The 25,824-nt window shown below is 44.8% G+C and overlaps 1 protein-coding gene across 1 annotated transcript in view; it reads right to left on the reverse strand.

Moving 5' to 3' along the window:
* Positions 1 to 25,824, reverse strand: part of LOC138296563 (glutathione S-transferase 3-like) — a 174,226-nt gene that overhangs the window by 84,224 nt on the left and 64,178 nt on the right. The window contains exon 4 of the mRNA XM_069235802.1: positions 24,654 to 24,786. Coding sequence (XP_069091903.1) covers positions 24,654 to 24,786 — 133 coding nt within the window. The remainder of the gene's footprint in view (positions 1 to 24,653; positions 24,787 to 25,824) is intronic.

The raw sequence follows: 25,824 nt of genomic DNA on the forward strand, positions 1-25,824 counted from the left end.
GGTGTGACAGAAACTGTCTTGGGACTGATTACATCAGTTTCCACTATGGACCCATAAGTGAACCCAACTACACCCTTTGCTTGACTGTTGCCAGCAGTCCCACCACTAGTACCACTACTGCTAGGGGCACTAGAGCTTGATGTATTAGTGGTGGTAGGCTCAGGGGGTTTACCTGGACAGGACTTATCCCCTGGCCTCTGTTTTTACACACAAAGCACCAAGGCTTTTTAATGTGTGCAGGTTGGGAAGAAGAGGAAGAATTTGTTTTATCCCCACCCTCTGAAGAGTGTTTAAGATTTGAAGTGGGATCTTTGGTTTTACCCTTATCCCCATGCTTATCTTGAGATTTTTCACCATCTTTCTTCTTATTGCCATCTTTGTCACCCCCTGTATGAACTTTTCTGTTCACCCTTGTTCTGACCCATTTGTCTGCCTTCTTTCCCAATTCTTGGGGAGAGGTCAGATCAGAGTCTACCAGGTACTGGTGCAACAAATCAGACACACAATTATTAAGTATATGCTCTCTCAGGATTGTGTTATACAGGCTTTCATAATCAGTAACTTTACTGCCATGTAACCACCCCTCCAAGGCCTTCACTGCCTGGTCAATGAAATCAACCCAGTCTTGTGAAGACTCCTTTTTGGTCTCTCTGAACTTTATCCTGTACTGTTCAGTGGTTAAGCCATAACCATCCAGGAGTGCATTCTTAAGAACTTGGAAATTATTAGCATCATTTTCTTTTACAGTAAGGAGCCTATCCCTACCTTTTCCAGTAAATGATAGCCATAGGATAGCAGCCCACTGCTTTTGAGGGACATCCTGTACAGCACAGGCCCTCTCAAGTGCAGCAAACCACTTGTTAATGTCATCCCCCTCCTTATAAGGGGGAACTATCTTGTGCAGATTCCTAGAATCATGCTCTTTTGCAGGATGACTATGGGGAATACTGCTGCTGCCACCATGGGTATCTAAACCCATCTTCTGTCTTTCCCTCTCTATTTCTAAAGACTGTCTATCCAAATCCAGCTGTTGCTTCTTGAGCTTCAGTCTGGTTTGCTCCACTCTCAATCTATTGAGCTCCCTTTCTAACAATCTGTCATCAGGGTGGGTGGGAGGGACATTTCTAGATACAGAGGTATGATGGGAATGAACAGAAGGAGACCTGTCCCTTACAGAGGGCACCCTAACAGCTTGGCTACCAGTATAATGTGAGAGCACACCATTAGTATGGTGTGATTCAACCTCTGTACCAACTATGCTAGACTGTCTAGTAATGGGCAGGCTGAGAAGTTTCTTTCCTGAACCTTTTCCTGGGGGAGTCCCTGGATCAGATTGAGAACCATTAGCTACTTTTTCTACAGATTGGGCACTTATGGCCTTATCCTGTACTCTAAGCATATTAATTAACAGTTCTAAGGAAGGATTCTTCCCTACACTCAAACCTCTCTCTATGCAGAGACTCCTTGCTCCTTTCCAGCTAAGGTGATCATATGCAAGTTTGGACAGTTCAACATTTTTTCCTGTGCCAGACATTTTTTAGAGAGAGTTAAAGTGATAGAAAAAGAGAAAAAAAGTTTTCAGAACTTTTTGGAAAGACAGAAAAAACTTTTTTAACTTTTAAGAACTTTTTGAAAGTTTAGAAGTACTTTTCAGCACTTAGAAAAGAGTGAAAAGAGGAAATGCAAAACTTTTTGGCTATGTGTATATACACTGACCTTGTTTTGTATATTTTTCTCTTATGAAAAGTACAATGACAAGAGTGGTAAGCAGTCTCAAGCACTTATCCCACCACTGCACAACCAATGTAGGAGGCTGGACTGGCTTGTAGTGAGTACCAAGGGGTACTTGCACCTTGCACCAGGCCCAGTTATCCCTTATTAGTGTATAGGGTGTCTAGCAGCTTAGGCTGATAAATAATGGTAGCTTAGCAGAGCAGCTTAGGCTGAACTAGGAGACGTGTGAAGCTACTACAGTACCACTTAGTGTCATATGCACAATATCATAAGAAAACACAATACACAGTTATACTAAAAATAAAGGTACTTTATTTTTATGACAATATGCCAAAGTATCTTAGAGTGTACCCTCAGTGAGAGGATAGGAAATATACACAAGATATATATACACAATAGCAAAAATATGCAGTATAGTCTTAGAAAACAGTGCAAACAATGTATAGTTACAATAGGATGCAATGGGGAAACATAGGGATAGGGGCAACACAAACCATGTACTCCAGAAGTGGAATGCGAACCACGAATGGACCCCAAACCTATGTGACCTTGTAGAGGGTCGCTGGGACTATTAGAAAATAGTGAGAGTTAGAAAAATAACCCTCCCCAAGACCCTGAAAAGTGAGTGCAAAGTGCACTAAAGTTCCCCTAAGGACAAAAGAGTCGTGTTAGAGGAATAATGCAGGAAAGACACAAACCAGCAATGCAACAACTGTGGATTTCCAATCTAGGGTACCTGTGGGACAAGGGGACCAAGTCCAAAAGTCACAAGCAAGTCGGAGATGGGCAGATGCCCAGGAAATGCCAGCTGCGGGTGCAAAGAAGCTTCGACTGGACAGAAGAAGCTGAGGTTTCTGCAGGAACGAAAAGGGCTAGAGACTTCCCCTTTGGTGGACGGATCCCTCTCGCCTTGGAGAGTCGTGCAAAAGTGTTTTCCCGCCGGAAGGACGCCAACAAGCCTTGCTGCACGCAAATCGTGCGTTTGGCGTTTTTGGACGCTGCTGGGGCCCAGGAGGGACCAGGAGGTCGCAAATTGGACCTGCAGAGAGAGGGGACGTCGAGCAAGACAAAGAGCCCTCACTGAAGCAGGTAGCACCCGGAGAAGTGCCAGAAACAGGCACTACGAGGATGCGTGAAACGGTGCTCGCCGAAGTTGCACAAAGGAGTCCCACGTCGCCGGACACCAACTTAGAAAGTCGTGCAATGCAGGTTAGAGTGCCGTGGACCCAGGCTTGGCTGTGCACAAAGGATTTCCGCCGGAAGTGCACAGGGGCCGGAGTAGCTGCAAAGTCGCGGTTCCCAGCAATGCAGCCCAGCGAGGTGAGGCAAGGACTTACCTCCACCAAACTTGGGCTGAAGAGTCACTGGACTGTGGGGGTCACTTGGACAGCGTCGCTGGATTCGAGGGACCTCGCTCGTCGTGCTGAGAGGAGACCCAAGGGACCGGTAATGCAGCTTTTTGGTGCCTGCGGTTGCAGGGGGAAGATTCCGTCGACCCACGGGAGATTTCTTCGGAGCTTCTGGTGCAGAGAGGAGGCAGACTACCCCCACAGCATGCACAAGCAGGAAAACAGTCGAGAAGGCGGCAGGATCAGCGTTACAGAGTTGCAGTAGTCGTCTTTGCTACTATGTTGCGGGTTTGCAGGCTTCCAGCGCGGTCAGCGGTCGATTCCTTATCAGAAGGTGAAGAGGGAGATGCAGAGGAACTCGGCTGAGCTCATGCATTCGTTATCTAAAGTTTCCCCAGAGACAGAGACCCTAAATAGCCAGAAAAGAGGGTTTGGCTACCTAGGAAAGAGGAAAGGCTACTAACACCTGAAGGAGCCTATCAGCAGGAGTCTCTGACGTCACCTGGTGGCACTGGCCACTCAGAGCAGTCCAGTGTGCCAGCAGCACCTCTGTTTCCAAGATGGCAGAGGTCTGGAGCACACTGGAGGAGCTCTGGACACCTCCCAGGGGAGGTGCAGGTCAGGGGAGTGGTCACTCCCCTTTCCTTTGTCCAGTTTCGCGCCAGAGCAGGGGCTAAGGGGTCCCTGAACCGGTGTAGACTGGCTTATGCAGAATTGGGCACATCTGTGCCCAACAAAGCATTTCCAGAGGCTGGGGGAGGCTACTCCTCCCCTGCCTTCACACCATTTTCCAAAGGGAGAGGGTGTCACACCCTCTCTCAGAGGAAGTTCTTTGTTCTGCCATCCTGGGCCAGGCCTGGCTGGACCCCAGGAGGGCAGCTGCCTGTCTGAGGGGTTGGCAGCAGCAGCAGCTGCAGAGAAACCCCAGGAAGGGCAGTCTGGCAGTACCAGGGTCTGTGCTACAGACCACTGGGATCATGGAATTGTACCAACAATGCCAGGATGGCATAGAGGGGGCAATTCCATGATCATAGACATGTTACATGGCCATATTCGGAGTTACCATGGTGAAGCTACATATAGGTAGTGACCTATATGTAGTGCACGCGTGTAATGGTGTCCCCGCACTCACAAAGTTCAGTGAATTGGCTCTGAACAATGTGGGGGCACCTTGGCTAGTGCCAGGGTGCCCTCACACTAAGTAACTTTGCACCTAACCTTTACCAGGTAAAGGTTAGACATATAGGTGACTTATAAGTTACTTAAGTGCAGTGTAAAATGGCTGTGAAATAACGTGGACGTTATTTCACTCAGGCTGCTGTGGCAGGCCTGTGTAAGATTTGTCAGAGCTCCCTATGGGTGGCAAAAGAAATGCTGCAGCCCATAGGGATCTCCTGGAACCCCAATACCCTGGGTACCTCAGTACCATATACTAGGGAATTATAAGGGTGTTCCAGTAAGCCAATGTAAATTGGTAAAAATGGTCACTAGCCTGTCAGTGACAATTTGGAAAGAAATGAGAGAGCATAACCACTGAGGTTCTGATTAGCAGAGCCTCAGTGAGACAGTTAGGCACCACACAGGGAACATATACATGCACACCTATGAGCACTGGGGCCCTGTGTGACAGGGTCCCAGTGACACATACATATAGGCCACAAACCTATGAGCACTGGGGTCCTGACCAGCAGGATCCCAGTGACACATAACAAACATACTGAAAACATAGTGTTTTCACTATGAGCACTGGGGCCTAGCCATCAGGATCCCAGTGAGACAGTGAAAACAGTGACAAACATCCTGACATACACTCACAAACAGGCCAAAAGTGGGGGTAACAAGGCTAGAAAGAGGCTACCTTCTCACACAACCCCCCCCCCAAACGAAGGACAATAAGGCTAACCTTGGCCAGTTGAGACTTTATTGTCTAAGTGGTGATAAGTAGAGAGTAGCTCCGCAATAGACTGGTTACTCCCTTTATCATCCACTATATGGTTACTTCCCTGTGGGGATGTAAACCACCCTGTTTGAAGTTTTTTAGCTAAGCAACAATGTGAAGATGTATTTTCAGAGTTTCTATCAGTAAGTTTTAGTTTAGAGCAGTGGGAATTGTCCACTGAACCTATTTGTAGTGATGGAAATGCCAGACAGGGATGCTGTCTCAGAAAAGCCATAGCTGGGCAAAAACTTTGTCCATCTGGCTGGAAGAGAGAACAGGGATGCTGTTTCTCTTGAGTTGGAGCAGGGCAGGGATGCTGTCCTATGAGCTCCACACTAGGGCAGGGATGCTGTCCTAAGTGTTGTGAGGTAGTGCAGGGTTTCTGCACTAAAGTTTCTCTGGGAGGGTTGGAGGGATGCTCCATGTTAACTAAAATGGTGCTGTTTTTCTCACCAATGTTAGTTATCCCACAGAGAGGTACTTCCACCTCAGGGAGTCCAGCTTTGCCAGCTGATGATTCCCTTGGAACAGGTGCCACCCCAGGAGAGGTTTCTCCCACCACAGGAATAGTATCCTGAATGGTAGGGTGGTTAGGGGATACTGTGATACCCTTTTTACCTGTTGATGGAGAGGGATCCTGAGTTTTCAGGCCTTCTCTCCTTTGCTTTTTCATTTCACTTGAAATGAGAGGGAACAATTCCTCAGGGATGCCCAGCATGGCTGCATGGGCATAAAACTCTACATCAGCCCAACCTGAGGCCTCTAGGTCATTACCTAAGAGACAGTCTACAGGTAAGCTAGGTGATACCACCACCTGCTTAGGGCCAGTAACTCCACCCCAACTAAACTGAATTATAGCTAAGGGAAGAAATTTAGTGGAGTTATGGACATCAATAATCTTATACTGTTGTCCAATGATGTGTTGTTCAGGAGGCACTAGGTTTTCAGTCACCAAAGTGAAACTGGCACCTGTGTCCCTGTAGGCCAAGGCCTCAACACCATTTATTGAAACTGTCTGCCTGTACTTATCCATTGTAAGGGGACAAGCAGCCAGTGTGGCAAGGCCAATGCCACTAGGTGTGACAGAAACTGTCTTGGGACTGATTACATCAGTTTCCACTATGGACCCATAAGTGAACCCAACTACACCCTTTGCTTGACTGTTGCCAGCAGTCCCACCACTAGTACCACTACTGCTAGGGGCACTAGAGCTTGATGTATTAGTGGTGGTAGGCTCAGGGGGTTTACCTGGACAGGACTTATCCCCTGGCCTATGGCCTCTGTTTTTACACACAAAGCACCAAGGCTTTTTAATGTGTGCAGGTTGGGAAGAAGAGGAAGAATTTGTTTTATCCCCACCCTCTGAAGAGTGTTTAAGATTTGAAGTGGGATCTTTGGTTTTACCCTTATCCCCATGCTTATCTTGAGATTTTTCACCATCTTTCTTCTTATTGCCATCTTTGTCACCCCCTGTATGAACTTTTCTGTTCACCCTTGTTCTGACCCATTTGTCTGCCTTCTTTCCCAATTCTTGGGGAGAGGTCAGATCAGAGTCTACCAGGTACTGGTGCAACAAATCAGACACACAATTATTAAGTATATGCTCTCTCAGGATTGTGTTATACAGGCTTTCATAATCAGTAACTTTACTGCCATGTAACCACCCCTCCAAGGCCTTCACTGCCTGGTCAATGAAATCAACCCAGTCTTGTGAAGACTCCTTTTTGGTCTCTCTGAACTTTATCCTGTACTGTTCAGTGGTTAAGCCATAACCATCCAGGAGTGCATTCTTAAGAACTTGGAAATTATTAGCATCATTTTCTTTTACAGTAAGGAGCCTATCCCTACCTTTTCCAGTAAATGATAGCCATAGGATAGCAGCCCACTGCTTTTGAGGGACATCCTGTACAGCACAGGCCCTCTCAGGTGCAGCAAACCACTTGTTAATGTCATCCCCCTCCTTATAAGGGGGAACTATCTTGTGCAGATTCCTAGAATCATGCTCTTTTGCAGGATGACTATGGGGAATACTGCTGCTGCCACCATGGGTATCTAAACCCATCTTCTGTCTTTCCCTCTCTATTTCTAAAGACTGTCTATCCAAATCCAGCTGTTGCTTCTTGAGCTTCAGTCTGGTTTGCTCCACTCTCAATCTATTGAGCTCCCTTTCTAACAATCTGTCATCAGGGTGGGTGGGAGGGACATTTCTAGATACAGAGGTATGATGGGAATGAACAGAAGGAGACCTGTCCCTTACAGAGGGCACCCTAACAGCTTGGCTACCAGTATAATGTGAGAGCACACCATTAGTATGGTGTGATTCAACCTCTGTACCAACTATGCTAGACTGTCTAGTAATGGGCAGGCTGAGAAGTTTCTTTCCTGAACCTTTTCCTGGGGGAGTCCCTGGATCAGATTGAGAACCATTAGCTACTTTTTCTACAGATTGGGCACTTATGGCCTTATCCTGTACTCTAAGCATATTAATTAACAGTTCTAAGGAAGGATTCTTCCCTACACTCAAACCTCTCTCTATGCAGAGACTCCTTGCTCCTTTCCAGCTAAGGTGATCATATGCAAGTTTGGACAGTTCAACATTTTTTCCTGTGCCAGACATTTTTTAGAGAGAGTTAAAGTGATAGAAAAAGAGAAAAAAAGTTTTCAGAACTTTTTGGAAAGACAGAAAAAACTTTTTAAACTTTTAAGAACTTTTTGAAAGTTTAGAAGTACTTTTCAGCACTTAGAAAAGAGTGAAAAGAGGAAATGCAAAACTTTTTGGCTATGTGTATATACACTGACCTTGTTTTGTATATTTTTCTCCTATGAAAAGTACAATGACAAGAGTGGTAAGCAGTCTCAAGCACTTATCCCACCACTGCACAACCAATGTAGGAGGCTGGACTGGCTTATAGTGAGTACCAAGGGGTACTTGCACCTTGCACCAGGCCCAGTTATCCCTTATTAGTGTATAGGGTGTCTAGCAGCTTAGGCTGATAGATAATGGTAGCTTAGCAGAGCAGCTTAGGCTGAACTAGGAGACGTGTGAAGCTACTACAGTACCACTTAGTGTCATATGCACAATATCATAAGAAAACACAATACACAGTTATACTAAAAATAAAGGTACTTTATTTTTATGACAATATGCCAAAGTATCTTAGAGTGTACCCTCAGTGAGAGGATAGGAAATATACACAAGATATATATACACAATAGCAAAAATATGCAGTATAGTCTTAGAAAACAGTGCAAACAATGTATAGTTACAATAGGATGCAATGGGGAAACATAGGGATAGGGGCAACACAAACCATGTACTCCAGAAGTGGAATGCGAACCACGAATGGACCCCAAACCTATGTGACCTTGTAGAGGGTCGCTGGGACTATTAGAAAATAGTGAGAGTTAGAAAAATAACCCTCCCCAAGACCCTGAAAAGTGAGTGCAAAGTGCACTAAAGTTCCCCTAAGGACAAAAGAGTCGTGTTAGAGGAATAATGCAGGAAAGACACAAACCAGCAATGCAACAACTGTGGATTTCCAATCTAGGGTACCTGTGGGACAAGGGGACCAAGTCCAAAAGTCACAAGCAAGTCGGAGATGGGCAGATGCCCAGGAAATGCCAGCTGCGGGTGCAAAGAAGCTTCGACTGGACAGAAGAAGCTGAGGTTTCTGCAAGAACGAAAAGGGCTAGAGACTTCCCCTTTGGTGGACGGATCCCTCTTGCCTTGGAGAGTCGTGCAAAAGTGTTTTCCCGCCGGAAGGACGCCAACAAGCCTTGCTACACGCAAATCGTGCGTTTGGCGTTTTTGGACGCTGCTGGGGCCCAGGAGGGACCAGGAGGTCGCAAATTGGACCTGCAGAGAGAGGGGACGTCGCGCAACACAAAGAGCCCTCACTGAAGCAGGTAGCACCCGGAGAAGTGCCAGAAACAGGCACTACAATGATGCGTGAAACAGTGCTCGCCGAAGTTGCACAAAGGAGTCCCACGTCGCCGGAGACCAACTTAGAAAGTCGTGCAATGCAGGTTAGAGTGCCGTGGACCCAGGCTTGGCTGTGCACAAAGGATTTCCGCCGGAAGTGCACAGGGGCCGGAGTAGCTGCAAAGTCGCGGTTCCCAGCAATGCAGCCCAGCGAGGTGAGGCAAGGACTTACCTCCACCAAACTTGGGCTGAAGAGTCACTGGACTGTGGGGGTCACTTGGACAGCGTCGCTGGATTCGAGGGACCTCGCTCGTCGTGCTGAGAGGAGACCCAAGGGACCGGTAATGCAGCTTTTTGGTGCCTGCGGTTGCAGGGGGAAGATTCCGTCGACCCACGGGAGATTTCTTCGGAGCTTCTGGTGCAGAGAGGAGGCAGACTACCCCCACAGCATGCACAAGCAGGAAAACAGTCGAGAAGGCGGCAGGATCAGCGTTACAGAGTTGCAGTAGTCGTCTTTGCTACTATGTTGCGGGTTTGCAGGCTTCCAGCGCGGTCAGCGGTCGATTCCTTATCAGAAGGTGAAGAGGGAGATGCAGAGGAACTCGGCTGAGCTCATGCATTCGTTATCTAAAGTTTCCCCAGAGACAGAGACCCTAAATAGCCAGAAAAGAGGGTTTGGCTACCTAGGAGAGAGGAAAGGCTACTAACACCTGAAGGAGCCTATCAGCAGGAGTCTCTGACGTCACCTGGTGGCACTGGCCACTCAGAGCAGTCCAGTGTGCCAGCAGCACCTCTGTTTCCAAGATGGCAGAGGTCTGGAGCACACTGGAGGAGCTCTGGACACCTCCCAGGGGAGGTGCAGGTCAGGGGAGTGGTCACTCCCCTTTCCTTTGTCCAGTTTCGCGCCAGAGCAGGGGCTAAGGGGTCCCTGAACCGGTGTAGACTGGCTTATGCAGAATTGGGCACATCTGTGCCCAACAAAGCATTTCCAGAGGCTGGGGGAGGCTACTCCTCCCCTGCCTTCACACCATTTTCCAAAGGGAGAGGGTGTCACACCCTCTCTCAGAGGAAGTTCTTTGTTCTGCCATCCTGGGCCAGGCCTGGCTGGACCCCAGGAGGGCAGCTGCCTGTCTGAGGGGTTGGCAGCAGCAGCAGCTGCAGAGAAACCCCAGGAAGGGCAGTCTGGCAGTACCAGGGTCTGTGCTACAGACCACTGGGATCATGGAATTGTACCAACAATGCCAGGATGGCATAGAGGGGGCAATTCCATGATCATAGACATGTTACATGGCCATATTCGGAGTTACCTTGGTGAAGCTACATATAGGTAGTGACCTATATGTAGTGCACGCGTGTAATGGTGTCCCCGCACTCACAAAGTTCAGTGAATTGGCTCTGAACAATGTGGGGGCACCTTGGCTAGTGCCAGGGTGCCCTCACACTAAGTAACTTTGCACCTAACCTTTACCAGGTAAAGGTTAGACATATAGGTGACTTATAAGTTACTTAAGTGCAGTGTAAAATGGCTGTGAAATAACGTGGACGTTATTTCACTCAGGCTGCTGTGGCAGGCCTGTGTAAGATTTGCCAGAGCTCCCTATGGGCGGCAAAAGAAATGCTGCAGCCCATAGGGATCTCCTGGAACCCCAATACCCTGGGTACCTCAGTACCATATACTAGGGAATTATAAGGGTGTTCCAGTAAGCCAATGTAAATTGGTAAAAATGGTCACTAGCCTGTCAGTGACAATTTGGAAAGAAATGAGAGAGCATAACCACTGAGGTTCTGATTAGCAGAGCCTCAGTGAGACAGTTAGGCACCACACAGGGAACATATACATGCACACCTATGAGCACTGGGGCCCTGTGTGACAGGGTCCCAGTGACACATACATATAGACCACAAACCTATGAGCACTGGGGTCCTGACCAGCAGGATCCCAGTGACACATAACAAACATACTGAAAACATAGTGTTTTCACTATGAGCACTGGGGCCTAGCCATCAGGATCCCAGTGAGACAGTGAAAACAGTGACAAACATCCTGACATACACTCACAAACAGGCCAAAAGTGGGGGTAACAAGGCTAGAAAGAGGCTACCTTCTCACAACTGCACTCCCTGCGATGTCAGTCTACTCTGCAATTTATGCCACTGCACCACTCTACACTACTGCTCTCTCTGCTACTCTATTGTATGCCACTCTACTCCACTGCATTCTATGCCACTCTACTCTGTCCCATGCCACTGCACTCTAAACCACTGCACTCTACGCTAACGCACTTTAAACAACTGCACTGTACCCCACTGCACTGTACTTTGCACCACTGGGCTCTACGCCACTGCTCCTATGCTACTCTACTCCACTCCATACCACTATGCCACTAGCTTTAAGCCATGCTGAACAGCAGATACTCTGGTGTATAACATGGCTAATGGCTAAAACACATTAGCAAAGCCAATAACTCTTTCGCAGATGAGACCTATTTGCTTTGCCAATGTTTGTTAGTACTATGAGGTACAGAGGTACCTGAAAGAACTGTGAAAAATACAATTACATCATAATAAAGGCTGCTGCAAAATGCGCAAATACATTTCGGTTAAAGAAAAAAAAAGTGCTTCTCAAATACATATTTGAATAATATACAGTTTATACCTAGTGATAAAAAAAGGTATAACACTTATAACACTCCATTAAAACCACACACTCCACAGCTCACCTTGGAACACCATTACAATACCTCTCTGAAAGAAATATCTTTGCCACCAGAAAACTTCAAGTGACTCCTTTTAGTAAAGTCAATGCAGGTTTTCAAGCCCCTTTGTATTTGCAGATTTACCAGTTGCCGCATTTGCATGTCTTTAGGGAAGGAGACCCCCTGGTAAGAAGGCCTTTTCTTATCTGTCTGCCCCTCCCTCCCTCAGAGCACAGGAGACCCCATGCCTTCCAGCCCAGCTGGGGAAACTCCTCTGCCCTTAATTTCGCCCTGCCTCAGTTGCCCTTTAGGTGAAAGGCTAAAATTACGGACAAATGCCGTCCGTTAAAGCTTTCATCACGGACAACGGACAGCAGGGCGAAATTACGGACAGTCCGTGAAATGTACGGACGGGTGGTCACCCTAGCCCTTGATCCCCTTGGTCTCAGGGATCATTAAAGGGGACACCCAGTGAAAAATGTCACTGCCGCTCTTAAATCCTACAGCCCACATTAACACACAGCGACAATCGAGATTGCTTATTGTGGGTGATTGTTAGCAGTGCAGAAATAGGTAAACAAACCACTTTTTTTCTACATTACATGGTCCCTTTACGGAGACTACAAGAGCCAAAAGAATACAAGGTACAAAGGGCCACATGTACGTAGCATTTTGCACATCGCAAACAGCGAATCGGGACGTTTGCGACGTGCAAAATACACTTTGGTATGTTCAAACCCATTTTTGTGCAATTCAGTAAACTATTTACCGAATCGCAAAAAGGGTTTGCGAGTCGCAATTAGGAAGGGGTGTTCCCTTCCTAATTGCGAGTGCAGTTCCAGGTATGATTGTTTTATGACCGCAAATGCAGTCGCAAAACAATCGCAGTTAGCACCAGTGTGACACTGGTGCTAACCAATTTGCAAACAGGAAGGGGTCCCCATGGGACCCCTTCCCCTTTGTGAATGGCAGTAAAAACATTTTTTCAGAGCAGGTAGTGGTCCTACGGACCACTGCCTACTCTGAAAAAATTTAAAGAAAACTTTTCATTTTTTGTTTTTGAAATGCGTCTCGTTTTCCTTTAAGAAAAACGGGCTGCATTTTTTAAAAAACTGCTTTATTTAAAAGCAGTCACAGGGATGGTGGTCTGCTGTTTCCAGCAGGCCACCATCCCTGTGAGGGCAGCCATTCCCAAGAGGGTCGCAAACTGTGACCTACCTCATGAATATTCATGAGGTAGGGCATTTGCGACCACGTTGCGTGTCATTGACACTGTTCAACATAAGGTTTTGCGAGTCGTAAATTGCGAGTCGCTCTGACTCGTAATTTGCGAGTCGCAAATGAAATCTTTCGTACATGTAGCCCCAAGAGTCCTGTTTACTTTCTGTAGTTTCAACTTCTTTCCTTCTTGAGGTCTCTAGAAAGGGGAAGTGAGAGTGGGAAAGGAGGTCAGCCCAATGAGGTTAATTCGGTACATAGTCTCACCTCCACTGCCCCATTATTGTATTGTATTTGTATTTTGGTGACTTCAGGACCACATGTAGAAGAGTTATAGGTTCTGCACTTTTTCGTGAACTAGACACAGCAACTTTGAGGTTTACTTTTCTCTTATAAACCAGTCTCTTGCAGCGAGCTGCAGCATAAAGTCAAGACCACTGGAATCACCCGAGTCTCAAGCCATTCCATTTATGCAAAATTATGGATTTGCCTTGTTTGCCACACAGTCCATCATCTGCTCTATAATCTGCAGATTCTAAGAAAGAAAATGTGTTTCTTCCTTAAACGGATCAAAAGTAAAAAAAAATGCTGCAACATGTTTTCCTGTATATTGGAAGGTCCTTCTAAAAAATTGCATATTCCTGTATTTAGTTGCTATACTGGTACTACTGAGGTAAAATATTTTCCCGCACAGTGGCAAAGCAAATAAGTCTCTCGTATGAGAGCTATTGGCGTCATTTTGTAGCCATGCTGTTGAGCAGTACAGACGATGTGTAGTGTAGCTGAAACTAAGTGTTAAGACACAGCCAGGGCCAGTTCACTTTTTTAATAGAGGGCATTAGTGCTTAATGCATCATAGCCCTTTTTTAATGATTATTATTGTTAGCCATGCTGCAAAGCAGTCACACTCCGTGTTCCCTCTAATTATTTTGTTCGGTGAGCGGCAGCGCAGTGGCTTTGTGCACATTATTTGGAGATGTGTGCACGAATGGAACTTACTATTAGTCATAATGCAAGCGAGCCTGCTATCTCTTGGATGATCGGGTAAAAGAACAATTTCATTTTTTACACAAATGAACCAAATGGTATCTCATATTATAAATGTTATTATTCAAACTGTTTTGTCTAAATTAAAATAGGTAGTAGTAACATTTCAGAAAGGGCGTCATGCAGCTCATGCAATAATCCATTCTTTGCAGTCCAACAGGAGATCCAGGAAGGAGTTTTGTTACATTTAACATGGTCCTTTCCTAATTCACTGCAGCTTGTCCCCTACCCAGGTTTCTTTCTGCGACACCCCCAGAGCACAGACTCAACTTCTCACGCTCTTCCCCGAATAACCCTCTACATTGTCTACCAACCAAGTACTGTGGGCAACACGTTCAGGGTGTCAACTCAACCTTAGATGCCAAGCTTTTTCTGTAAAATATATATATATATATATAAATTATATATATATATATATATATATATATATATATATGAGGAATGTGGTATATCACTCCAGTCTCACCCAGTCACCAAAAGTAACAGTGAATAAGAACTTACACCCGCATGATACTGACAGCATAACTCTCCAAAACTGAATCAGACTCTGATCCGCAGTGGAAATGTTCGGAATGTCATAATATGAAATACGAAACTGTGCTGCAATGTCATACAAATACTTATACATTCTCTCCCTCTCTGTTTTGTTTTAAAAACATGACAATGAAGAGAATGTGGTACTATTAAACATGTAGAAATATTCTATTAGAGCTCTGAAAACTCAATGATAAATTCTGAACCTTTCTATCCGACCAGCTAAGTAATGCTTTTAGGTGAAGTAGTAATGTAGAATTCAATGCCCCACTAGTATAAAACATGTGAATATTTTTTTTGTTTGGTCTTAAAAAGTGCATGCTTTTATTTTTGTAGCTTTTTGTAGCATACACAAGGTTCAACAGGCATCAGAGTGCTTTACAAAAAGACTGACAAAAAGCAAATAGAAATATACAATACTGAGAAAAAGGAGAGAACATCAAGATAAATAACAATATTGAATTCTGATTACAGTTTGTGTTTATTGGGCGGTTAAACCAAGAATAGTAGCTTCTTGTGTAATTAAATGTTTTCAAAACATTATAGGTGGACGAGCCACTGAACCTCGAACCTGAAGCCCGGTTCTGGCTTAGCTCAAGGTTCTTTTGGAACCTCGTGCCCATACCAAATCAAGCTTTCATGTGGCTTCTGCCTGCCTCCCTTCCCTGTAGCCTGGATGTTATGTTATAACCAGAGTTGTTGACTTTGGAGCAGGGGAATCAGATTCAAGTCTCAGAGTAAACTTATTCTTTTCTGATTCTGGGCAAATCACTTAATCTCTCCAGGCCTATAATCAATGAAGGGTGACACTATAATAATGTAACTGGTGCACATGTAAATTGCTCCAATACCTTTGGGTCATGTTCGTGCTATATAGAAACTGCAGAAAAGTGCACAAAAAGGTAAAGAGAAAGCTTTAAAATAAGACAAGTCAAATAAATATCAATTTACTGCCTGATCTGTACAAATTGACACCAGGAACCCTCAATAAATTGTGCCTTCCCCATTTAAATTGTGTGATCTTACACAAATATTTTATTTTAGCAAAACTCTTTTTTCTTCAATATTGCGTAAAAAAGCACTTTCAAGTATGTGAGTTCAGAACATCAGTTGTACAGAAACCTATGTTTGATTTAGTAGACTATAATATTGCTCAATAATTACCTGGGCCACATACAGGGTTCACATGAAAATTGCTTTGCCTCCTAGTTCACTCATTGTTTATCTTTAAATGAAGTACTTCTCAACAGTGCTATAATCTGAGTATTAATGTCAAAGCTTCCATATGTTAAAGAAATAAACATTTTGAGTTTTGTAGAGGTTTTATCATATTTACGTGACATTTGATGTAGACTTTCCCTGTTACATATTTGCAGGGCTGGACTCTTGCACAGGCTCTCCCCTTTAATTTGTCAGCTCTCCCACTTGTACAAAGGTAAATGGTAATCTCCCTGTAGTGTGCAGTGAAGTTGAAAAAAATCAGCAATTTTTGACAGGCCTCTCTGTGCATACAGTGAATAACCTTACTGCCACCTTTTTCAAAACGACATTCTTTAACTTTTATTGCTAACACATTAGAACACACAGAATGAGATTTTTTTTTAGAAAAACAGGCTTTACACTACAGTGAGAACACTTTCCACAATTACACAGGATACGTTATTAAAACCAAAGTTTTGTACAAGTAGGCAAGCAAACAAATTAATGGGAAGCGCCCCTGCAAGAGCCCTGAAAATATTTAAAAGCAATCATTTGCACCAGTGAATGGGATGATCTTTGTCGTATTTGGCAGCGTTTGTCTTTGTGTCCTGGACTGCAATAAAAGTTAAATGCTGCCAAATACGCTGGAGATCACCCCATCCAGAGATGCAAATGATTGCTTTTCAGGTTTAATTCACCTCCTTTGTTTTATTGCTCCCCTGACAGATTTAGCAAATTAGACCTTAAAGGTCTGTCCTTTGAAATGCGCACTCCAGTGTGCCCACTGTGCGGAGATCGATTGCTGTGTGCGCGGCCGCCCAGGCGCGCACCTTAGAGGGAACGTAAGCATTACTATACAGAATGGCTACAAAATCATTGCCAAAATTGGCTATGCCCATAATGTACATCAGGAACAAAGGACAATAGTGGTGCCAATAGTCTCAAAGGCGAGACCTACAGCCCTGCCAAGTACCACACATAAATGCATTAGTCACTCATGCAGAGCTTTCTTGACAACATTGGGATTGTCATAAAGCTGCAAAAGCATCCCGAAATTGGAGCCCAGTGGGTGCCCAGCATGATGTCTCATTTTTATGGTAATTCCTGGCATAGACAGAGGTATACATTGTTTAACTTCCAACTGTGCCAAGCGCCAAAAACAATTTGTTTTCTCACTGCTGGTCCCACCCGGCCCCTACACGTGTTGCTGCTAGTTCATCTGGCAGTCGGGACGCTGTGTGAACAATTAACAAACAGCACTGAAGTGTCGGGTGCAGTAGCCATGTGGATCTGGCGCTTTTAAACTGCCCTTGCTGCTTTCAGGTTGCCCTGCTGCATCGTCAGCGAGTGGCAAGCTCCGTGGCCAGATTGTTTCCGTTGCTGCTGCCGCGCCCATCCTGACATCGTGGCACCATGGCGACCATAACCACTATGTGTGAACTCTGCTGCTGATAGCAGGCAGCTGGTCCTGCGGGCAGCACGGCACTGGTGGGCAAGGCACAGGGAGCCTTGGACAGCATGGATACGTTAAGACTAGCATTGCACCTGTGAAGACTGCCAGTGCCTCATGAGATATATATCCTGGAGCTCACATAGGTCCCTAGCTGGCCATCTGCCTCCAGAGCTCACCAGCATGCCCACTGCTAACATGGAGGCCATGTCCACTGTCATAGCGCTGCTACCCCTAGCCCCTTAAGGCACGCGCGCTGGAGATCACAACAATACGCTGCATGCAACATAATAAGACACCTGGGACACCAATTGTGGGTATAATATGTTGCATGTTTATTGATTACACAGGTTGGGTTAGCTTACGGGCGATCCCGGTGTCGGAGATGAGTTCGTTAAAGCTGGCCGACACCCATCCTGAGAAAGCTAGAGCTGTTCCGTCTGGTGTTCTTTGCACCAGCGTACTTAGAATCTTACAGCTCTTTCTTTTATCGTGGTTTACCACTTTCCTCTTATATTTATTTGTCATGCTCCTGACAAGTCAGTGCGAGACCCAGGCCAGTCTCCACAGTTGCTCAGGATTCCAACTGTCCCTTGCTGGATTAAGGAGCGCCGTTGCGTCATCCAAGGCCCCGCCGTAAAGGCTCCCAGCGGCCTGAGGAATTGTTTTTGCCTCCAGGAATAACCCTCTGGAGGTATTTTAATCATTTTAACGCTTTAGGATCGCCCAGTAACTCTGCTTTGCGACTCCTTGATTCATCTGTAAAGAAAGCCATGTTAATAAGTCCCTACATGACCATGCCTATTCTCTTCTTCTTAATGCATCCAGACCTGGTTTGTCAATGTTGTTGGGAGGGTGGGAGGAAAACACCGTGCGTCTAAGAGGCCCCAGCCCCGCAAGGTCACCCCTTTTGAGACCTCCCGGCCTCACTCCTCCCTTCTGACACCTCGGGGGCCCATAAACCAGGGTGGACCACCCTCTCTAGCTATAGTGGCCCCTTACGACCATCTGCCTTCCTGGCAGGGGAGTGACGCTAATGTGCTGTCCCCTTTATTGTCGCACTTGTGCGACGTGTCCAGCTGCAGACGCCTCGCAGGTACCAAACCTGAGCCTTCAGGCGCTGCTCCGCTGGAACGAACACTCCCCCCACCCCACTGCTGTGTAGCAGAAAGACTCTGTTCGTCCATAAAGTAAGCAATAAGTTAACTAGTTGTATAAATTAGTCTTGTTCTCTCACACAGTTTCAAAGCAGCAGCGGTTCGCAGATGGTAAAGACGTTATTACTCATTTGGTTGATACTGCTAACAAACACTGGCAATAGGACTAGCTCATAACTGAGGTCTGCTCATTGTTATGTGATACATCTGGATGCAATACCAGTAAACTCACCAAGAGGTGCTCAATTACTTATTATAATTATTATTATTATTACTTATTATTTATCTTACTCGTGAAAGGCTTGTGTCACACTTTTGGCAGTAGACTGTCACTCATAAAGACAGAGAAAACATAAATGTGTCACAGATAAGTTGCCTGAAAACTCGGCAGCTGTGGACCTATTCGCTTTCCCAGTGCTTGTCTACAGTAGGCAAACAGTGATTTCCATTTTGTTGGTCCTGGTCTGAAATGGCACAGGCAATTAATTATAATTCAGCCCAGAGTAATTAGCAGCAGTTAAGACTATTTCAAGCATTCCACTCAACACTTTTTGTGCAATCTGAATCAATCAGTGCAGAACAACATAATATAACATAACCCTTAAGATTGTTAGCAACCTGGCATACTTGTATAACAGGGGTCTATGTTAGTGTGAATGGTATACTTCAGAGTGGCTGACCAAAAAGAGAAGTAACAGCATAAATGATTGGTCTAAAACAGATTTGGTACTCGAGTATGACGATGATTTCCTCAAGCCATCAATGTGCCACTGGACTAGAGGCCTCACATCAAAGAAGAGCCCAGGCCAGGCCAGCTGGTTAACACAGGAAAGAGAATGCCTTTCAATGGCCCACAGGCTCAGTCAGTATGGGGTTACTGGCCTATAATTATGACAATTGGGGTATTTTCCACTGATGTTCTGGTTCCACCATACTATTGCAACCCAAAATAAATGACCAGGTACTAACTTGTTAGCATTTCACCCTCAATAGTAGCAAAGAAGAGCAAACTAAGGCTTACTCAAGTTTGTCCCAAGGGATATACAGTCAGACCTCAGTAATATCACCAAATAAAGCTACTACTTCAGCCAGTGCTTTACTTTGAAAAATAAAACATACTTTATTACACATATTACAAAATACTAAACATGCTATAATGATATACAAAGAAAACCAGAGCTCTCTAGCTACTTCCTAGCTTGAGATCCATTGCAAATATATTATAGCGCCTATGCACTAAATGCTGGGATTTTCCTTTACTTTGGTGTCAATGACCAATGTTAATCAAGGGAGATGTTCATGATCAGTTGCCAACTTTACAGGCAGGTCCTCGGTACCTAATCAAAGCTCACTTAGGGTAAAGCTGGGTAGGCTAAAAAATCGTTGACCAGTTGCTCCATTGGGGACCGAGTACACTTCAATCTCTTGAGCATGGTCCCTGGCAGTTAACAGCATGGTGTACAATGTAATTCTCCTGCTAGTTACAGTTAAACTTGAGGACAGCATGACTTTGTGATCCTGGAGTTGGAGCAGTTCAATGACGATCCCCACAGGTCTCCTACTTTCCTTTGGCAATTAAGCTCTTCTCATGCTGGACAGCATTCCCTCCACAAATACAGTATCCCTCTTGTTGCAGAAGACAGAAGCACAAAAGAGCCCTTATTTTTTGAGTTAAGGGTGCAAGCTTGTTCCCAGCTTGGCAAACGAAGATAGCCACTGGCCACTTGCTGCTGTGGGAACACAAGTATCTCTACCTTGGATGACTAGAAATCCCCAAAACATTTACTGGTCAAAGGGACAAGTACTTACAGTCAGAACCGAAAAATCATCTCTGCCAGTGTTCAAGTAAAAGGGAATTCCTCCAAACAAAAGCTGGATGGCAACTGAATTGTTAACTCAAGCCAGTGCACTGAACAACAGGAGCCCTGAGATGTTTCCACCCGGCCTAGGTAAAGATGCTTTTTGGTCCAGGAATTAGATCACAAATCTTGTTAATGCAGATCAGGAAGGAAGAAGGTGAGAAACAGGGTGTTCTCTGACATAAGCATGTTGCGAAACTTCAAAAGAACACAGGAAGCACACAAGAACACTATATCATCTTAGAACAGAATGCTTCCAGAAAAGGAAAGAACATAGAGCAGTATCCCAGTGACCTGAGCAGCTTTGCAAAAAAGAAACCTCCACCGTTTTAGGTTGCCACACACATGTGGAATCCAAAATGGATTCTACTGTATGTTCTTGCCAATGTGTACCTAGTCCTTCCACTTAACACATAGTACACATTACTTATATAGACACCTTGCACTAATGGCCCACATGCATGGAAATGAAAGATACTATTAAAGGGAGACTGGCAAAAAACAATTCCACAGGAGAAGCCACTAAGCATCTCCACCTGAAGGAGATGGGTTAAAAGGACTGTCCCTTTACTAGAGATCATGCTGCTACCAGAGCCACACCTGCAAAGCTGCATTAGAGAGGACTGTAGTCATTCTCTTAATAAACATTGGCAAAGGAGATAGTTCTCACCTTTTGGACTTACTGACTTTGCTAACGCTGTTTTCCACTGCTGTGCAGCATCGGCAAAAAGCATTTTTTTCGGTTTTGTACAGCATCAGCCAAAATAGAAAAAAAGTGCAATGATGTGTCTGCTGGTGGCATCGTTATGTCATTTTGTCAGTGCATGCATGCATGCATGATAAAGTATGGGTGCTCATGCATCACCTTTTTTTATTTACTGATTCTGAATAGATCAGAAATAATTTAAGAAAATAGATTTAAAGCGGAATTGCTTTTTGTAAGACAGAGGGGCTGGAAGCAATTTGTTTATCTGCCCCTGCAAAAAAAGTATTTTATGAAAAAAAGAAGATGGGGTGAAAAAGAGGAGCATATCAGGGTGTAGTAACAGGGATTTGTGGAGCAATACAGTAAAAATAAAAACGAATGTGGGAAAAAGCAGCATGTAAGGGAGCGAACAACAGAGGATGGGGGAGAAGCACACACAAGAGAGAGCCAAACAGAGCTCAGAGGTAGGGAGGTTTACCAGGGGAGAAGCACCCAAGGGAGACAGAGATAAATTCCCCCGAGGGTTGGAGCAATGTGGAGCACAGAGGTGGGTATTTGACAGAAGAGGTGCACACTAGTGCGATAGCTGGAAAACATATGCACGCTCACGAAGTGCTTAGCCAAGAAGAAAAAAGTAGTTCCCTAAAACTGAGCAGTGGAAGAATACAAGTCAGACGATTAAAATGATTCTAAAGAGGCTATGATACAGGGGAAGGGCAAACATAACAAGAAGAAGGCAAGCCACTAAATAAGGAACTAGCAAATGAAAGTGACAGTAAAGCCAGCCAATGGTAAGTAACAGGCAGACAGGAAGCCCACAGTACGTTCTGGGTAAGTCCATAATAGGTCTTTCACAACCAGACATCTTGTACTGTCTAGTAGATGAGCCCTAAAAGGTATTAATTTTGGGTACTCATTCTACCTCAGAGCACCTCTTTAAGTCCATCCATTGAACATAGTGGCCACTTAGAGAGCTTGCATGGCTTATTTACTAGGAGTAAAACAAAAAACACAGCCTCCTCAGGAAAAATTACACATGGCAGGGAAGCATGCTCATGAGAGCGATGTTGGGCACTTTCTGCCCAAACACACAGAAAGTCTCTAAAATTAATACTTTGAACCAAAAATGACTATTGAATTTTAATGTTACCACTTTTCTTCAGCAGTGTTTAGCTACCTTGTGATGATCGAATTATTGAAACTATGCATCATCCTACTTTTTAAAGTAACCATTCAGTTTTCTGATTATTTGCCAAGCCTCACTATAATTCCTCTACAAGAGATCTTATAGTATGCTTACGTTTCTCTGATTATTTAAAACCAACCCAGCGTTGCCAGAACCTGTTGTAGTGACCCTTTAGTGCCTGGTTGGACACCCAGGTTTTAGTTAGTTTCACGGCCTGCGCCTTTAAACACAGACATGTATTTTTATAAATTGACATTTATTTAGCAGAGTCTGTTTTTAGTGCATTACTTTATATATTTAATCAACTGCCTCTTTCTAGGAAGGCAGAGTACGTAGTGCACATATTTATCAGCCTTTAGCACAACGCCCATTCTGTGGCTTTTTCAAGGCTGTTACGTTCTTTACCTGATATGCCAGCTTGGACTGTCATCTTAGGAGACAGTTCCGATTCTCTAGATGTATCATGACATCAGGCCTACTTCCATGAATGGTGCAGTGTTTATTATATAAACAACACATAGGCATAAGGAGGACAGAGGGCAGTCCAGTCATGGGAGTCCTGGGACATACATCATACTCCAGCCAGCTTTGCTGATCCTGATGGAGACCCTTCAGGTCAATTAGAGGATTGACATCCAGACAACAGGCAGACTCCTGCTATCCAATGCAAGTACTGGGTTGGGGTTCCTCCCTTAGATTGGGATCGGCAGATGAGTTACTACCACTATGCTCTCATACATAGAGGTTAGGCAGTAATCACTAGACCTTCTAGAACCATACAAAATGATGGGATTATGTTTTTCATGTTTATTGTAATGATGATCACTGTATTATGTTTCATCCGCCTCATCGCAGCTTATGTTTTTTATACTAGGATGCAGTTGCTTTATTAAATATATTTAAATTGAGCTTGCATCTCTCATCTTGCCTGGGCATGCGTGTCACTGAGTAACTCAGCCAAAGGGGTATGATCTGTTTCCACGACTTCCCTGAGGAGTCAGAGAGTCAGGTTTAGGTTGCCACAAATCACCACTACTCTTATTGGGGAGGGTGAGTTACTGGGGGATAGCCAGGAGTTTGGCTGACAACATCCAGATGGTGTGCGGTTGACTCAGTCTCCCACATTCTGTGGCGAGCCACGCTAAACATGCATTCTTATTACCGTAAGAGCCACGAGACAAAACTAAATCATGCCTTAGAGGCATTTAAAACCTCACTGCTGCCAGTGACCCATAGTGTATTTGACTGCTCCATGAGAAAGCTAATCTGAGGTAACTGCTATAAATCCTTATCTCACTTTACATTTCCAATTTATCAACTTCCTTTGTCTACAAAGTGGTGAATTTCACTTCCTCTGTGGTACAAAGCTGGATTTCGGATGTGCTTGCTGATAGCTAACTACGAACAATCTCAGAATATTCAACATAGAATTGGTGACCTCGATTTTAAGACACCTGTTAACAAATGGGGTTGTCTGTCTCCTCATTTTAGTGATACTGAGAATAAACAGAATCTGAATTAAAAGCCAACCTGCGGATTCCGGTGGCAATGAAACGAATTTGTATAACCCTAAAGTCCTCTTTGGATCACATCCATTCTTCACTCATCTTACATCTAATATCTGAGCTAAAAATAGCCTACTCCTAAAGTAACAGAGATGCCGCTGTTGGATTGTGTCAACCCAGAGACACTTTAAATGAGAAAACCTCCACCATTAAATTATACCAGAAAAGTACTGAAACAACGAATTCCACTGTTAGGTTACCGCCTAGATAAACACAACATTTGTGAAATATGGTTTTTATAATATTAACAAATGCAGCATACACTGAAAAGGTAAACGATTGCGTGAGGATAAGTGTCGTGAATACTGTCAGATTTAGATGTTGGGTTAGATTGATGCTCAGGGTTAAGAGCAGGGTTGCAGTGAAGGTAGAGTAGAGAAGTACTCTCAAAGTTTGGGCCGAGGATTAGGTTATGGTTAAAGAAAGTTCGTAGGAGAGTGGTGAAACAATTTCATTGCAGAGAAATTCGTTGTAGAGGTTTTTTGTTGTGATCAAAGTAATGATGCTTGAAACGTTCCTTGCTGAGATGCCTTCAGCGGAATTTGTTTGTAATTTTATTCTTTACAGTGACACAAGCCACCTCCAGCAACTTCAGAAAGCAGCTGTGCGAAAAGTCTCTTTCTCCTTTTGATTTATAAAAGCCTGCAGTGAAAGGATTGAGGTATTTGTTTAACCTAATAACCACAGACTTTGAGTAACTAGGTCTGGTTATCTGCAGGTATAGTAAGCCTTTTCAGGCCACAGAGAGGAAAGAATTGTATTTCCTCGAGTGATTTTAGAGGAGGTTGGAACACCCTGGCGCCTCTGGGTACATTAAATGTGAAATACCTTCATTGCAATCTGCCACTCAGTTTCGAATTCATCCTTCCCTGAATGTTACCTTTATCTATGATTTGTTTTACTCAAAATTCTGTGTTTTATTTCAGTTGTGTTCTAGTCCCACTCTGGGTGGAGGATGACGTTGTTAGTGCTCTTTACACCACGTTGCTTATCATTATTCATATCTCCACATTTTATATAATATATATAATGACAAATGGTATTCAGAACTGAGCATCAGTATTTCTAGTAGAAAGGTCACGTTATCTTACTAGGCTCTTTCCTTCAGGTCCTTGCCGTAGAGGTTGTATTTTCCTGCAATGTAGTTCAGAATAGCCCTCGTTTGCATGATTTTCAGACCATCAATTTCAACCAACGGTACTTGGTCAAATAGCAAAACTCCATCTTCAAAAGAAACAAACATCGTTCGTTTAGTGACGTCATAAGGCACATTGTTACTATACAGGTGCAGGCAACCTTCCACCTAAATAGTAAATGGTGAAAAACGTTTCCTCGAGAGCACTTTCAACCCAGGTGAAATAAATCAAAAGAGAATCCCTACACCTGAGAAAGAAACTGACAGCAGAGCTGGGGGCTTATTCCACCTGCAGGAGGAACTGCCAGAGGCCGCATCGCCATCAAACCCCTCTCATGGGCCACCACAGCACCTGATGCACTGACCAGGGCTCTTCTCTTTGTTGCCTCCGCCGATAAGCTACTGTTAAGGCACCTCTCCCTTCGGCCCACTCCCATGAGCCATAGTCAATGCACTTCTCATCTGCACCCTTCCCCGCAGGTGTTTGTTACCTCTCCTCCATCTCCTTAGTCACTTCTCTACTCTGCCTACTTCTACGAGGAACTTCACCCCTCCACCAAGCCCCAGGGGCACAGTAGAGTCACTTCTCCCCTCCATCCTCTCCCTGGAGGCACCTTTCCTGTCCGTGGATTCCTTTCTATCTCCTGCCCCGAGGTACTCCCGTCCGTGGCCTCTCTTCCCACCTCCCAGGAGCACCAATCGCATCCCACCCCAGAACTTGGCGCGCCAGTAACAATATTAGAGGGCGTCCCCGCAAAGAATATGGAAGGGGCCCTCCCTCGGGACTCACTCCGGCCAGGCACTGTACTGAGGGGGCACCTAGAGCTCGCCTCCCCACCGCACCGCGGGGGCTCTGGGGGCTTTTGTTACGCCCCTGCACCAGTGAGAGCCAGGAGGGCAGCAGGTAAATATATAAAAATAGATTTCAGTGATGTTTGTGTGTGCGTATGTCTGTGTGTGTGACTTTTTGTATGAGGAGTGTGGACGATTGTTGTGCCCACTATCCTCCCTGTTAAAATTCTTACCCTTCCGTAATGGTAGTAATTCTTGGTAAACTATGGGCATTTATAGGATAATGCCCATTCCTGATCCTGGTCATCTAATTGCCCTGGCTCAATGTTGGCAAT

Source organism: Pleurodeles waltl, chromosome 5, assembly GCF_031143425.1.
Source record: "Pleurodeles waltl isolate 20211129_DDA chromosome 5, aPleWal1.hap1.20221129, whole genome shotgun sequence".
NCBI classification, from domain to species: Eukaryota; Metazoa; Chordata; class Amphibia; order Caudata; family Salamandridae; genus Pleurodeles; species Pleurodeles waltl.